Source organism: Rattus rattus, chromosome 10 (genome assembly GCF_011064425.1).
Source record: "Rattus rattus isolate New Zealand chromosome 10, Rrattus_CSIRO_v1, whole genome shotgun sequence".
NCBI classification, from domain to species: Eukaryota; Metazoa; Chordata; class Mammalia; order Rodentia; family Muridae; genus Rattus; species Rattus rattus.
In genome coordinates, this window is record NC_046163.1 from 18429836 (window position 1) to 18446020 (window position 16185).

Sequence of the window (16185 nt, forward strand, 5' to 3'; positions counted from 1 at the left end):
CAGCCTGAAGGACTTCAGCATTAGAATTGCAAACTTCCACAATGTTTGCCAGCAAAGAGCAATAGGCTTTCCCAGGTGACTTTAAAGCTGCAGGGAGTGGCTAGTGAGAAAAGAGTCCTCTTTATACCCTGCTCACCAATGAACGAAAAGGGAAAACTAATCTCAACTTGAAAAAGAAATTGTTTCAATGTCAATGCAAACATGTAACACACGCCATATAAGCAAGGAAGGTAGTAACTGAAAGTTTATTATGGTTATAAAAAGGGTTATGTCTTGGTAAAGGCAAATAACATTTAAGACATTTAAGATAAATGCACTTTAATGAAATTCAAACATGGTCATAAAAATAAGAAGTGGGCACATCAATGCTATGTTTCTTATGAATGTTGAATTCCATAAGAAAACTTTATGAGGTTACCTACATAAGTATGCAGTACAAACATTGTTTCATGCCCCTGTTTTAATTCTATGGATTTTAAATATACATTGTATTTGGTTAAGGACAATTATTTAGGTTCACAGCATATAGTGATATGATCAAGAGCATTAGGTAATAATTTTCATCTATTACATAGACAAAAACCCATTTGCAAAGTCCTATTTCCCATGTGGATACAAAAATAGACTCCCTTGAGTTTTTCATGTTTGATTAAATATGCACTAAGAGATAGAAATGAAATGACAGTATATGGAACATAAATCTCAAATGTTAATTTAGTTCACTTCCTTGGAGCAGCTGTACACACTCACAGCACTCTTAGACACTTTTATCTATCTCCAGAAAAAGCATCTTGAACTACAAGATCATCAGTAGGACAAGGAGGCCATCTTGAGGTCATTCCAGAAATGTACACATTGTTATTCTTAGAACTGAATCCACATTCAATAGGACTTAAAAAAAAAAAAGAACCCTTCAAACAAATTAACAGTTTAGATATAAAATGTATAGTTTCTTCAGGGGGACAAAAAAGCACTGTTTCTCCAAAGCATTTATAATGGCTTGAAAGCACTCTCTAATCACATTTAAATGGCACATAAACAGACACACACACACACACACACACACACACACACACACACACACTCACACACACACACTAACAGAAGCACACACTCTCTCACACACAGACATACTCTCCTACACAAACACTCTTGCTAAATGATATAGATACATTTTTAAAATAGGCATAAAACTGTACAAAACCTTTTGACAAATTTAAATATTTTTATACAGTGGCAAAGGTGAACATAGATTCCACGAACCACTGTACAGCCATATTTTTTCATTAGGTCTAGAAAAATAGAAACAACTAATTTGATATTTTTCGTTGTCCCACTTGAATCCTTTCCTATGAGCTTGGGGTTAGAGCTGGGCTCACGGGACCATTTGCAGAATGTTCTGGCTCCTCAGAACCACTTGCAGGCTCCGAAGCTCCAACTTCTTTGCTGTCTTCCTGGGCTTTGTTCAGAGGATCAGCTGGCTGAACACAGTTTGCGTCCTGCTTGGCTCCGTCCACTTCGTTATGAAATTCAATTTTGTCTTGGCTGTTTGCTTTCTTCACTTGTCCATTCTGGGTGGGATAGATGCTGGCCATGATGTCATAGAGGAACTGGTATTGCTCCTAGTGAAACAAGGCAGCATGAACTTACAATGGAGAAGGTTCTTATGTCCAGAAGAGATGTCCAAACACTAACCATTTCCTTTTGCAAGTCTAGAATACGTTTTCTGACATGTTCTCATCACAAGCTTTCCAACTGACTCACCATTCCCTAGGATCAGGCGTGGAGTACCTCGTGTGAGCAACACCAGTCAGGTAACTCCCCACTACGCGTCGTGTGACGACTGAGCCCAGACCTCTGCCAAAATGTCATTTTTGTTCCTATGTTCCTAGCTAATGTGCACACATCATTTATGAAGGTAAGCAGGAATCACCTCATTCAAGAAGCTTGCAAAAGTCCCCAGTGGTTAAAGTGAAGGGTCCCCAGTGACCCTCTTATACTTTCTGCCACTTTAGTTATTTGATTATTTAATACTTGCTTGCCTTTAAGTCTCTTTACAGAGAGTATATTTACCAGGTATTCAAATACTTTTTAAAAATCCATCCATGTAAACTCGTCATATGTACGTGAAAGCTTTGTATATTTTGGTGAGAAATTGTGTTGAGAATGAATATTAAATCACTGGTGTTCAACTATGATGTTGCTGCAGACCGAGGATACACAGGGTCCATAGATGTAACGCCTACTGCTTTCCCCTGAACACACAAGACTTTCACTGTAAACTGCAGGCCTCTTGATTCTGAACCCAGCTTCGCGATTGGTTTGCTTGGAAACCATATTGTAACAGTTCTAGGCCTGGACCTCAAGAGGTGGCTCATTCTGCTTGTTCTCTTTCTACTCTGCCCTTGCATAAGCTTGAATGTTCCTATGTTCCTAGCTAATGTGTACACATCATTTATGAATGTAAGCAGGAACCACCTCATTCAAGAAGCTTGCATGGTTACTGGCTGTCAAAGGTAAATGACAGCCACTTGCCAATTCGCTGGTAGCACAGATTACTTTAGGCCAGTCAGACCTAAGTACATACATCAGCTGCTAGCAGACATGTGAGCCGGGATCTCATTGGCTATGCCTGGGGAGCTGAGCAGATCAATAGAACATCACTGAAATAGAGTCATGTTATTAAAGTCACTAAATTTGGGACTGATTTGTTATACAATGAGACTAGTTGATACATGGACATTAAAGGATGTGACCATGTAACCTGCCATGACAAGTTGACAACAAACTCTGATAAGGTCTTACTTATATTGATTATCCTTTATTGAGGATTAGGATGTAAAAATGAGTGGGAAAAATCAGAAAAACAGAGAAGAGAGGGGAAGGGGAGGAGAGGAGAGGAGAGGAGAGGAGGGAGAGGAGGAGGGGAGAGGAGAGGAGAGGAAGGTGAAGGACGCCCTCATGGAAACACAGAGGACTTGAAAATGACATCGAGGGATACTTACAAAGCTGCCCACCATCCCCGGCCGTGCTTTGCGTAGAGACTTTACCACTTGAAAAACATCAACCACATCTTCTGTTTCTGCACTTTCCAGGAGATTGAACAGAGCACAGAACAACCCCGTCTGCTGGGATCCATCCCTGCCGAAGGAACGAAGGAATTGTTTTTGAAGAAGAAAATGAAATAACTCATTGTTTTATAGAGAAAAGGGCTATTAGCATGAACACAGAGATAGGATGTATTTTTTAATTTCACATCTACTATATGCATCTTGCTCTTGTCTTTTAAAGACCAAATTAGCTTTTGTGAATGCATTTGGGAACAGACTCTTCCAATACAGGACTAGGACTTGCTGGTTCTGTGGCTAAATGAGACATAGATGTGGCTTTAAGAGCACAATTTCTTTTATGTGTTGTTTTGTATTTTTAAATGCACCTTTACTAGCGGCCTCAGTTGTTAGGGTTAATATACCACGGTAGATTTGATAGATGAGGAAACTAAGAAGTAGGAAGCATCAGGAAAAGTCCAGAAACAGATTACACCCAAGGACTTGCTCTGCATCACTCCTGGCTTTTCTCAACATTTCTTAACAGTGTTCTCTTTCTACGTCAGTGAGAAAGTGATGCTTGACAGACTCACTCACTGTAGCAAGGACATCCGAATAATTCATCAACCACAGAAGGAAGAACAGTAAGGGTAAAAAACACAATGTGGCTGGCTTCACTTTAAACATCATGTAGCCAGCAGGTACTCTGTTAGACTTCATGGGGAAAACCCGGTGACCCCCTAAGTAATCAATTCAGACCGAAGCTTCTGTTCACCAGTTTTCTTTGCACGTAAATGTCACCTTTAAAGGTGCAAAGAACCCTGCGAAAAACTATGCCCATGAGGTCTTGTTCCTTTATCTTTGGTGGTATTAGTGAGGACTTTCATAACTTTTAAGAGCATTTCTTCAGATTTACAGTGATGATCTTACATTAAGACTTTTCATGATAAATTTTAATATTCATTTTCTGTAAGCTTTTCATATTACCTTCTCATGCATAACAGGATACGTTATGCTCGCGTGCACGCACACACACACATACACACACACACACACACAATTTCATAAAAAGTTTACAAATAACTAGCTTAAAATATATCTACTAGAAACAAACCATCTAGCTCTCAGGTTCTGTGATATCCAGTAGAGTGAATGCAATACACAGGAGTCTATCCACAATGGAATCCATCAGCCAACCCATTCGTACATATTTTTCACCCACAAATTTACCACATAAAGCATTGCAGGTCTAATGGTAGGCAAGGGAGATTCAAAGATGACATTAAATGATATTAAACATCTGCCAGTCTAAAATCATTGCTTTATAACCTTCATTGTTTATATTATTATCGTAGTCATGCTGCATATAAATAATATGAGAGTGAATTGCTTCATGGGCATTTTCATGGGGCCACACTATGTACATATGAGGAGGATGCTCTCCTGTGTCCAATATAAATGAATACAAAGCCTTCCAACTTTAGAGTACATCCCATCAGTGTCCTAACCTGCAGTGGACTAGGATTGATGCATGCTTGTGGTACTTCATCCCTTCTGAGCCACTCTTGGGAAGCTTCTGTTTGATGTTCTGAATCATAGCCACCAGTTCTTTGGGTTCCGCAGGGAGCTCCTCCCCTTTCCATGTGGTACACTGGTACTGGTACACAGTTCTAGGCTCCTTTCTCTGCAATCAGAGGTGAAGTGAACATTAGCTTAAATGAAGTTCAGTCCAGTTTATCGTAACGTTGATGGCTTCTTTTTTCTTGTTACAGTTGTTTTCATTCAAATAGCATACAATTTTTATTCGGAACCATTATAAAGACAGTGGTCTTGAAGATACACAACATTTCACATTACTTTAATGTCAGAATAATTACATGATAGTTACATCATCATTTTGAAAGCAAAAATGCTTCCTAAGTGTTTACCTACCTTGGAATGTCTCAGTTCAAATGCTCGCAGAATATAGGCTGAGGATTTGTTCGTGTCTTTCAACACTACTTCCATGTCACCATAGGCCTGCTTCCCTTCTCCCCAGTATTGAGCACAGACTTCCTGGATAAAAAAGAAATTAACACGACTTACAATGTGTTCCATGGGTGTTGCCTTTGCTCTTTAAACTATTCAGAACCCCTTCTCTCTTCCTGCCTCTTCTTTTAGTACTAAATAGAAAATATCTCATTCTAAACTAATTGAAACATTTATAAAAATCTAAAAACTACTTCAAAAAAGTGACAGAATTTTCACTGCATGGTGGTTGTTTGGATAGGATCAGAGTCATCTAAGAATAGCTTTATCATCTCTGGAAGAGGTCTTTGAAAATTGTCTCTCTTTTTAAACCCTGATTAGCTAACCCCTTCAAAATCTATAGAATGAGTTGACCCCAGCCATGACTCCTCCAACAACCTGGGCTTCTCTATTCCCCCACTGGTCCTTGAGAATAGAGTTTGTTTGCAGTGATTCAAGATTTCACCCAGCGTCTTGATGGCCAACGCTCTGCAAAGCTACACTGAGATAGCATGAAGAGGTAAGAATGTTGAGTAAAGGGAACCAGAGATCTCTTCAAACGAACATCCTATAATTACTGACAATACAGAGCCACTGATAGGAGACAAGAGGTAGAGGGAGGAAGCTGGAGATGGAATTCGAGGAGGGTGAAAGGCAGAGACAGAGAAGAGAGAGAAAGGGGGAGTGAGCAGAGGGAATCTATAGGGAGAAAGGTAGAAGCAGAGTAAGGGGAAGAGAAGACAGAGACAGTAATGGATACAGGCTTAGGAGGATTTCACGTACCATATGTCAGAACTAAAATCGTTCTTAAATGATCTACTATTGGGAATTTTTAATGGTATCTCAGGGTACTAAAGAAAACACTAAACATATGTCACATGGGTTAATTAGGAAGTAAATGTACATCTTAAGTTTATCACTAATTACAGCACTTAGTGGCAATAGTATCCCATGGGAATAAAGAAGAAAAGATACAGCTGAAAATTTCAAAGAGTTTTGTCTTCCTAGAAGACTAGAGTTAGGAGGCACAGAGGAAGGTCGATTAGGAACATGGGATATTTGTGTAATGAGAATACCAAGTGGAATGCCAATGCTCTGTATGTAACCATATTTGTCCAGAATGAAAAGTGAGTTTTCACACATGAATATAGGAAAAAAGTGAAAGGTATAATCTTCAACCATATAGGTCCTCCCTCCACATGCCCAAGAATTGAGAGAATGTCCGAACCCAAACATAAGGCAGTGAAGCCCACCCGCCAAAGATCCCTGGGGCACTAACAAGGTGGATTGTGTATCAGAGGAATTAAGCATGGTGAGAACAGCAATAACCAAGGAATCGAAGAACAGAGAAAGACCCAGCATGGTCAAGGGTTATCTAAAGCAGCGTTCTTCAAAGCACAAACCTGGTCTCCACTCATTAACTCTGTCAACATCACAATAACCTTGACTTTTCTTTGGAATATCATCTGCCAAAAGTCACCAATAGTCTCTTTTAGTGGACCCTGGGCAGCAATCATCATTTCTGGTTTCCAGTAACTCTGAAAATCACAAAGATAGAATGTGTTACTGCTACTGTCAAAGAAGGAGCAGTACCCGCTTAAACTTTTAGAAAAAAAAATAGTTGATTTGGTATCACTGCCATTCATAGACAAAGTTAAGATTCTGAAGACCAAGGAAAATTCAGTGTCTAGTCATAAAATATTTCATTCTCACTTAGTGGTGTGAAATTACAGTTATAATACACAATGCTATCTATCGAAAATATGTTTCTAAAACAGTGTTTTCTCTATTAATTATTTTAATTGTGACAATGAATTAGTATAAGGATATTAATTATTCTTATTATTGATCTATTTTAACTTGGGTCTATAGGTTTTCTCCTGACGTGATGTAACTAAGCTAATACTAAAGTATGAGTTGTACCACTAACTAAAAAAAAGTCCGACTGAGTTTGTAAGTCTTTACTGAATCCCTTATTTAGTTTTTGGGTTTCTTGTTTGCTTGCTTTGGTTTTTGGTTTTGGGGGTTTTGGTTTTAGTTTGTTTCCCCCAAATATTATATGTATAAATTCACCTGAGAGACTTTCAAAAATGCTGACCTGCGACTGTTAACAACATTAACAAGATCAGTGCTCTAACTAATCTAGTTATCTGAGTGAAAAAGCTTCCCTGTTATCAACATGTAAATTTGGGTGTGCTAATTTGAATAGCTAATACTTTCTAATAGTTGTATTTATTGTAATTTTGTTCTTTAACCCAGTTTGTTAATATGTTTAACATAAAATACAAGCAGTGGCACTGCCTTGTTCCGAATCAAATGATTACATTTTAACCCTTTTATGCAGTTTGACATGTATTACATGGTGAAAATTTTGCACCTATGAATAAGTGATTATCATTGAGCTCCTTATCTATGTATATTATTGCTAAGAAACAGACATAACAACACAATTGTGATCCCAAAGAGGTCAGAGCCTGGATTCGAACTGTGGGTACCTACCATCACAAATGACGCATTAATGTATTTGCTGGTTTCTTCCGAGTCACTGTCCTCATCTGAAGATTCGTCAGATTCGGCCTCGCTCTCTTTGCTCATCTCCAGTTCATGCTTAAGTGGCACTCTGTTAAAGTCATCTGTGGAAAGAGAAACAGCCGCAAGTCCTACTGAAGAAGTTCTCAGGGGTGAGGACTGAGCTCACCTACAGACAATATGCTTGACCTGACCACACTCTTGGGCTTCATTGAAAACTCAAATGCAAACGGATCAAACTTACTACCGACAGACACATAGAAATGAAGAAGAAATTCAGAATTAATGAACTGATCTAACCACAATAAGAGGCTAGGTAAAATTCAGCATTTAATGATTAAAATTAGGTATGAAAGTCAAAAAGAGAAGAAAGTCCCCAAACGATTATGGTAATAAAATCACAAGTCCTAGAAGTCATTATACTCCAACTGATGGATCAACGTTTCATAGCACCTTAGTAGTTCATGGACCATCACCGGTGGTTCTGGTTATTATAACTGAAAATTTTCACAGCCTAGACTTTTGTTTTCAATGTTATTCAATTAACAGTAAATTAAAATTTTCTACTAAGTAGATTCTTCAGAATTATTTTAATCTAATTGTATCCAGTTCTAAAGCATTCCTTGTTTCTCAATACTTTAAATCACTAATAACCTGGCTGATGGTGTTCTTAACTATGCAACTATCAATTCCATATTTTAAGAGTATAAACAAGGATTTTTGCAGAAATTAACTAGGTTAGCCAGGTATTGATTGCATTTGTCTGGTTGCCTTGTTTATTAGCATGGTTTACATTTTACCTGTGCTAATTTTGGTTTATGCAGCTGGATGCTATCAAAGCAGCACCAGGTGTGATCCCATCAGTATCCTTAAATAGAATTAAAACTTAAAATAATTGTTCATATTTTCAATGTGATGAATTTAGTGACTGACAATTTATTAAACCTTTCCAGCTGTCCTCAACCCTGCTATCTGATGATTACCTTGACATATAATAAAGGTAAGATAAAACTAGTGAAGGAGACAAAGCCTTTCTTTGCCCCAACCCACAGATTTTATCTTCTTATAACCTATTTCTGTTCTTTTTGTTTTTTCAAATGTGCCTGTGTTGGGGTATAGGTGGACATAGTATATACTGTCCATCTTTTAAAGTTAATTGAAAATTTTTGGGATCTAAATAATCTGCTAAATTTACATTTTAGATAGCCTACAAATTAATTTCTTTCTTTCTCTTGCCCTCCTCTCTCTTTCTTTTGGCTTTGGGACAGAGTTTTGTGTAGTCCTGGCTGGGCTCAAACTCACACAGAACCACCTGCCTCTGTCTCCCAAGTGCTGGGACTAAAGGCACGCACCACCCAGCTGCCCACAAACTTGTCAATTATCAATCAACTGTCTCTTCATAGTCTGTGTCTTACATTAGGTAAGCCCAAAAATGGCTTAACTGTATCTGATACAAGAAATAAAAGTCAACTACATACATGGAACAACGTTAGAATTCCTGTTTTTCTTTTTATTTTCTTCTTGATTTCCAATGTGCTGTGTCCTCCAGCTCCTGTATGAAGGAAGTCTCTAAGGAAAAGAAAGATAGAAGCCTCCTTTAAAATCTAATATTTCCTAGAGTATTGGAGCCTGGGCTATCTCTTAAACAAGTATATCATCAATGCCTATAAAATTTGTGTAACTCCCCACAGGTGACAGTTCTTTTTGATTGTTTTAAATTTATTTTTTATTTTTCTTAACATAATACATTTATTATTTGCCAATTTTATACAATGCTCCCCTAATCACTCTCACTTTCTATTCCTTCTAGGTCCACTCTCCACCCTCCCACCCTTTTGCCTTCCCCCCAAAAAGATAAAAGAATACACCAAGTCCAATGTGTGTTGCTCATATACTCATTGGAGCATGGTCAAACTCCCAGTGTCCAGTTCCTTAAAGAAAACTGAGTTTTTAAATCTGACTCTGAAACTTTTCTTTTTACTGCTCAGACATTCAGTAGCTTTGACATGTTGAGTTGAGACTGAAAAATCACATTCGTACCCAGTAGAGTTTGCTTCTTATTTAAGAGACCTTTGACAATAAGTTTGCATAGTTTTGTCCTACGTTAGGTAAAACCACAACATAAAGACTTCCATTATTATCCACACCATAATGGCAAACTATGTTAAGTGAGCAGGTCTTGGTCAACAAAGATGATACACAAAGGGTGGGACCACATGCATTGCGAGACAGAGCCAAAGTATAGCAATTCAAACTCATCTGTAAAACTGTCATTTGTAAAGAGATTGCACAGACAAAGAAGGCCTCCATAGCAGTGTGCATTAGCGTGGATTTCTAGGGAAGTGTTTTCTATCCCCCAGCCATAGAGACAGACAGAGGCAATGGGATCTGTGATCCAAGAGGTGCAGGCTGCATCTCCAGCCAGCACAGAGACCAGGCATAGTCCATGTGATGCTGACTTTCTAGGCATGAAATATGCAAGGGTGTGGGTGTTACAGGATTTTACAATAAGGCTCCAAAATGCTACTGAGCCCAGTCAATGTGTAGCAGGGTTAGATGCCCTGCATGGAACTCTGGTGTGACCTGGGTGTGAAGCTATGATGGTGAAACTTAAGATGCAGTGAAGACCTCAGGATAGTGAAGATGACAGAAATATGAACCATTTGCCAGGGAAACGTGCAACAACCTCATGCTCCTGCTGCCACAGCCCAATCATAAAGAACAGCAGAATTGTTTGGGGAAGGAATTGACGAAAAGTTTCCCTGCAGAATGTGCTTTATTAGGAGAGCGATGGTTGAGGCCATAGAGCTCAGTGGTATGATTGGGTCTTGAAGTGGGAGAACAATTCACATAAATAACATCATACTGCAGACAGCATGATGAGGCATGGGTGCTTTTGCTTGCAACCCAGAAAAGGTCATCAATTGGAGAGCTAGACAGCATATCTAACATGTAGGGGTTTCATAAAGTAGAGACAGGCTCTTCAGTTCCCTAAGAAGCAAAGGACACATCTTGCTTTTACAGGTTCTTCTAATATGGGCAGAAATTCTATACTAGCTTTGCAGTCTGGCTTAGTCTATGTGCTAAGAAGGCAGGCAATGGTTAACACCATTAAAAATCTTTCACTTGCAAGGGATATAGAGTGGGCTTGATTTCTCTACCCTTAAAATCTAAGACTGACTTCCCACAGCAGGGTCTATCAGTTCTTTCTAGAGAACAGTCTACAAGGAGAGGAATATATCCTGATTTTTGTGGGGGAGGAAGGGGGTGGCTAGATGGTCTGTGGTCCAAGTCTGAGAAGATTCTCTTCCAGCATGCTTTCTCCTCCAAAATGGACTAAACCATCAAGCCATGAGCTAGAGTCAACCTTTCCTCCCTTCCCCGCCCCCTTCTTGATTTTTCTCAACTGTAAGTGATCTTTTTATTGACACCTGATCACAGTAATGAAAAATGTAAATAACAAAACCAGTTACCTTGGAAAACATGACAGCACGTTGTGAGAAACCACCCAACAAGTAGAAAGAACCTAATATTCTAAGTGGAACTGGTGGATTCCCTTCCACCAGGGGAATTTTGAGAATTATTTACTCTTTAATTCCTGCTTCTTTCAACTGCCCACAAATCTAAGCCTCTCAGTGAGGTCTCCAGTGTACACGAAGCACAATAATAGCTAGGACCACGGTTCTGAGGCTACTGTCATCTCCTAGTATAATAAGTCAGAGTAGGGTCCGAAGCCAACTGCATATGGTCTTGGATAAAGCTAGGATGTATACAAAATGGAAGGTTAGCCGAAAGACTCAGCTTTCCTGAGGTCATTATCTATGATGGTGTAGAGTTTTGCATTGATCCATCTGGTGTGAGATGTCTTTACTATTATAAATGGCCCTTTACCTGTATTCTGTAAGTAAGCCCAGTAAACTTCCTAATTGCTCAGATTGAGCTCTGATGGAATTGTGACTTTGGTGTGTCATTGGGTATCCTATCTGGTGTGAGCCGAAGTCTGGTCTTTTACACACAGTAAAGGCTAAATCAGAAGGAACACCTTTCTGCCAGCCTCTGGTGTCCATGGTCTCTCCTCCTCTGGTGTCCATGGTCTTTCCTAAGTGAAACTATATCCTGATCCTCTTTTCCCATAAATCTTTTCCTTTCCCTTTTACAGTAAATATACCACTTGATACCACCAAGACGCTTCCATTTCTTTGCCTCATAATTTGAATAAGAATTACATTTTCTCTTTGCTTCTGCCTTCTCCTTGCAAGCCATCTATACTAATTTCTTACTCTCAGAATCTGATGAATTTCATTTTCTTTCTTTCCCTCATATTATAGTACTCATTATTCAGTGTCATTCACTCACAGGCATCAGCTACCAATTCCAGGATCACCCGATCTCATTATTTTTAGGACTGGACAGTAATGAGCTCTTTCCCAGAAGATGCTCATCTGCTTGGGTAGGCCGACATAATCTATTCAATCCTGCTATAGCTGAAGTCTTTCTTACCTCCTCTGAAAACTGTTTCTACTCTTCTCCCATCCAGTCTCACCATCCCACCTTTGTCTACTTTATTACAAACACAATATCATGTCTATTCATCTATTTTAGTAACTTTCTCTTAGAATTTTGCTTTTTTATCAAAGTCTCCAGCGTACTGTTCTTACGACTTTCTCTCTTGATTTCTATGTGACCCTTTCATATGTCATCATCTACCGCTATAAACATTCACTGGCAAAGATCTTCAATACCTTTGTTGATCTTCCACATATTAATTTTCAGATCTATATGGGTTTATACAACGTCTATCCCCAGAGATCTCAGTTAAAATTGCCAAATGATACTCTTTTTAACTCATGGCCATAAACAGCGGAAGATCATACGATAACTTCTGATTATCTTATTAACTTTGAATTAATTATTTCCTACTGTGTCTTCTTCCTTGAGCACTAAGATTTATATTGCCTTTGTTCCCCTGGTTTCTCTCAACTCTCCACTCATGATTTTTCTTCATAATTCCTCCATAAATTAAAGGCAATTGAGATTGAACTTTGATTTGATTAACATGTGTAGTAAACATGTTTTAGAATATCCTACTATTATGCACAAATATGTACAATTGTGTGTCCATTAAACATTTCCAATATACTATTACCAAAGAAAAGATAGCCATAAAGGAGCTACTGCCACTGTCTGACATTCCATCACCACATGCACCAGCCACTCAGCATCTCTGGTCTCATTCTCTTTCTGACTGCTTGGGTGGAGTGATGTCTCCCGTCTCTACATGTGATAGCTGGTGACTGCTGAATGACACTCTTTCAGACCTCTCCCGTGTCCACTTGCAAAGCCCTTTGACTCTTATGCCTACAAATGTTCTTGGCATCCAGAAGAAATTTAAGCATGTCTGCTCAGTTGAAAAATAAATTCCTCTATTTTTTAGTGACTGTACATACAAATGGTTACCTTAAATATACCAGTACCACTAAACAGTGAGAATGCATGTGTGACTTAGTGAGCTTATGGTCAGTTTGTCAGCTCAAAGGGCAATAAAATAATGCGACAGCTCCCTGATGGTCTGTCTCATTCTCTGTCTATTAGTCTCTCAGTAGAGGTCAAGTCTTTGGAAGATGGCAGATCATTAGATGCTGCCCGCTGTCCTCCAAGCTTAGCCACCCTTTTTTTTATCAGAAACAGTCAAGTGGCCTGCATTTGATTAAAAAAAGAAAAAGAAAAGCACATCCCACCTCTTATGAAACTGAAAGTCTCAGTAAAGTGGAAATTACAGGTGGAAGGGGAAAGTTGACACCACTTATACTGCTGTATAAGTTCACTTACACAATGAAGTTGTATAAGGATGGTTATATGAACACACTGAGATCACAACAAACTTCATCCTCACTTGCTTTTCAGAATAATCACTTAATAGAGAGGTGGAGATGCCAAGACTTATACTTTGTGTTCTGTCTTACAGCTCCAGCAAGTTCAACTTTGTAATCAGTCACAAATCCTTCTAACTATTTCCTTTGAAACCAAAACCAGATGCAGCATTTAAAGGCGAGGTGTTGCACTGCCTGTGGCCACTGTGATTATTTTGACACTTTTCATATAAGCTTAGTGATGCAAGAGTATTAGTTGTAGACTCAGTCCTCAAGATTTGAACAAACCTCTTACATAACTGTTGTATAAATACAGGCATTTTTTTAAAAACTCCTGGAGTCTTAGTTTCCTCATCTGCATTCTACTGCTTTGTAGCCAAGTACTGGAAAGGATCTGAGGGGGAAAAGCCACATTCCTCAAAATTACTTATAACCATTGACATTGATTTTGACAATTGCTACCTGGTATTCAGCCTCCAAAGGAGATGGGTCACTGGGTGGATCTCTCTTCTTCAGATTCTGTAGACATGAATGTAACTCAGACAAGTTCACTTCTGTTTCCCCAAATTGATTGTATTCCACTAAGGCCTGATGGATCAGGATGTACTGGGCCTACAAAAATCAAAGAGCAGCACGCATAACTAAAATCTACTGTAGAGCCTTATAGATCACATTTAACTAAAATATGCATACATTCAATTTTTCACACACTGGAAAGCTGTGTAATAATATTGATATCTATAACATATAAATATTCTGGAAATTGAGTCACAAATTTCTAGACTATGAACAAATTGCAATTTAGACTATAATTCCCTAAAAGAAGTGGTTTTTCCAAGAAAGTATCCATTAATTGAAGTTAATATTACCTAAAGCTTTAATGAGTTTCAAAGTATGTTAGAAAAACAGGTAAATATCCTATAGAACAAATATATTATTCAAAGTTTTATGGCATTTGTCCAATGGAGAAAACTAAGATCTGGTGTGCCAAACAGAAACTTAGCAACTCCAAATGTTTTCATTAGCTCGTTTGAGCCCATTTTTTTCCTTTTTAAGGAAAAGGTATGTTTTTGACAAGCCTTATAAACTGCCATATATAGTTTGGCATATCTTTTGACTCTGATTAGTTTCTATCATTTTAATTTGACGAGATCTGCATTCATGTGTGGTTCTCTACAGGCACTCCAGTACATGCGTGCTACTGATATTGATTCCTCTGTGGGTTCCATGTTTGCATCTGAGCACACAGAAAGACACACACTAGATTGTTCTCTTCAACACCACGAGTAATTTGTTGTAATTTTCCACTCCCCACTGATAGGTATTTAGAGCATTTCCGATATTTTGTTATTCTAACTGTTAAAATTCAGGGAGCACTCCTGCACCTGTTTCTGGTTATAGCCATTTGCACAAACAAACATGTAGTGTTGCCAAACAGACATTTTCTATAGTAACTATTTCTCACAATTACCAAATGCCACAGCACATGCCTCAAAGATGCCTAAGTGCTTAACTTATATTTTCCTTTAACCATGTTGGATTTTTTTATTATGTACGTCAAATACTGACTTTATTTCAGCACTAATTCTATTTTATGTATGGTTTTCCTGAAGCATAGAAAGATTAAAAGAAATCCAACAATTCATAAAGTGAGTAGTTCAGGGCCTTTATTTGAACTTTTGAACTCTAGTCCAAAGAACCAGGTTCTTGCAGGGCGTGGTTTTAGCCTAGCACTTGAGATTCTGCTGCAAATTTAAGGCCATATAAACTGCAAAGTGAGATCAACCAAGTCTGAAAAAAATAAAGAAAACAAAAGATACTCTTATCTCCTGTTCTATTCTGTCTGCTCAGTGTTATGAAAAGTCGCGAGTGCCGCGTTCTTTCTCTTCAGGCTCAGTCACGCCTTCATGACTTCATCATTTGGGAACTTTATTAAGTTCGCCTTGCATGCACTTATGTATTTCTACATGTACAAAGTGCTTCTGATGAAGATTAGCGCATTTTAGCTTTCAGAAATTAAAACATCATCTTCTTCCACCATTTGAATCTGTAAATAATATGGATTTCTTTTTTAAGCGCCTCACTACCGCCCCAGAATATTTAAATTCTCAACCAATAGCGAGCCTAGGTCATGTCAACCGGAACTGTACCTCCACTTGCACCATCAGACATCTCTGTCGCCTTAGGTTGACAACATAGCCATAGACATCCACTTTGCCCTCTGCTTCTAGGCTTTCGAGCATGGCATCAATTCCAATGTAGGTGCCTGTACGCCCAACGCCAGCACTGACGGAACAAAGAGAAAGGCAAGGTGTGAGGTATATCAGATGTCTCAGTGGGTGAAGAAGCCTGGCTGACAAGACTGTTGATGTGAATCCCTGAATTCCTCTTAAAAGTGGAAAGAAAGAATTGAATCCATAAAACTCTATAAAGCTCCCTTCCATCCTAAAACCACCACCACTATCACCACCACACAGTCATACATAACACACACACACACACACACACACACACACACACACACATGATTATTTTTAAATGGAAGTAATGTGTAGCTATGTTCACAAGGAAGGAGTGAAACAGCCATCAAGGGAAGGCAACGGGACAATTTTTCCTTAAGAATTATTTACATATTTACTTTCAGGCCCTCGCTATTTAATTGACAAAGCAAAATGTCAGTTTACGTCCCCACAAATGAATGCAATTATAAATGTCAATTTATAGGACAACTA

At 38.6% G+C, this 16185-nt stretch overlaps 1 protein-coding gene across 3 annotated transcripts in view; it reads right to left on the bottom strand.

The window, feature by feature from the left end:
* Positions 1 to 218: 218 nt before the first annotated feature.
* Ptprc (protein tyrosine phosphatase receptor type C) overlaps positions 219 to 16185 on the bottom strand; it is a 112950-nt gene continuing 96983 nt past the window's right edge. For all 3 annotated transcript variants that reach the window (XM_032915182.1, XM_032915180.1, XM_032915181.1), the window contains 9 exons: positions 15604 to 15739; positions 13916 to 14065; positions 9062 to 9152; positions 7554 to 7687; positions 6458 to 6592; positions 4980 to 5102; positions 4556 to 4731; positions 3006 to 3141; positions 219 to 1622 (listed from right to left, as the gene is read on the bottom strand). In XM_032915182.1, coding sequence (XP_032771073.1) covers positions 1350 to 1622; positions 3006 to 3141; positions 4556 to 4731; positions 4980 to 5102; positions 6458 to 6592; positions 7554 to 7687; positions 9062 to 9152; positions 13916 to 14065; positions 15604 to 15739 — 1354 coding nt within the window. In that variant the 3' untranslated portion in view covers positions 219 to 1349. The remainder of the gene's footprint in view (positions 1623 to 3005; positions 3142 to 4555; positions 4732 to 4979; positions 5103 to 6457; positions 6593 to 7553; positions 7688 to 9061; positions 9153 to 13915; positions 14066 to 15603; positions 15740 to 16185) is intronic.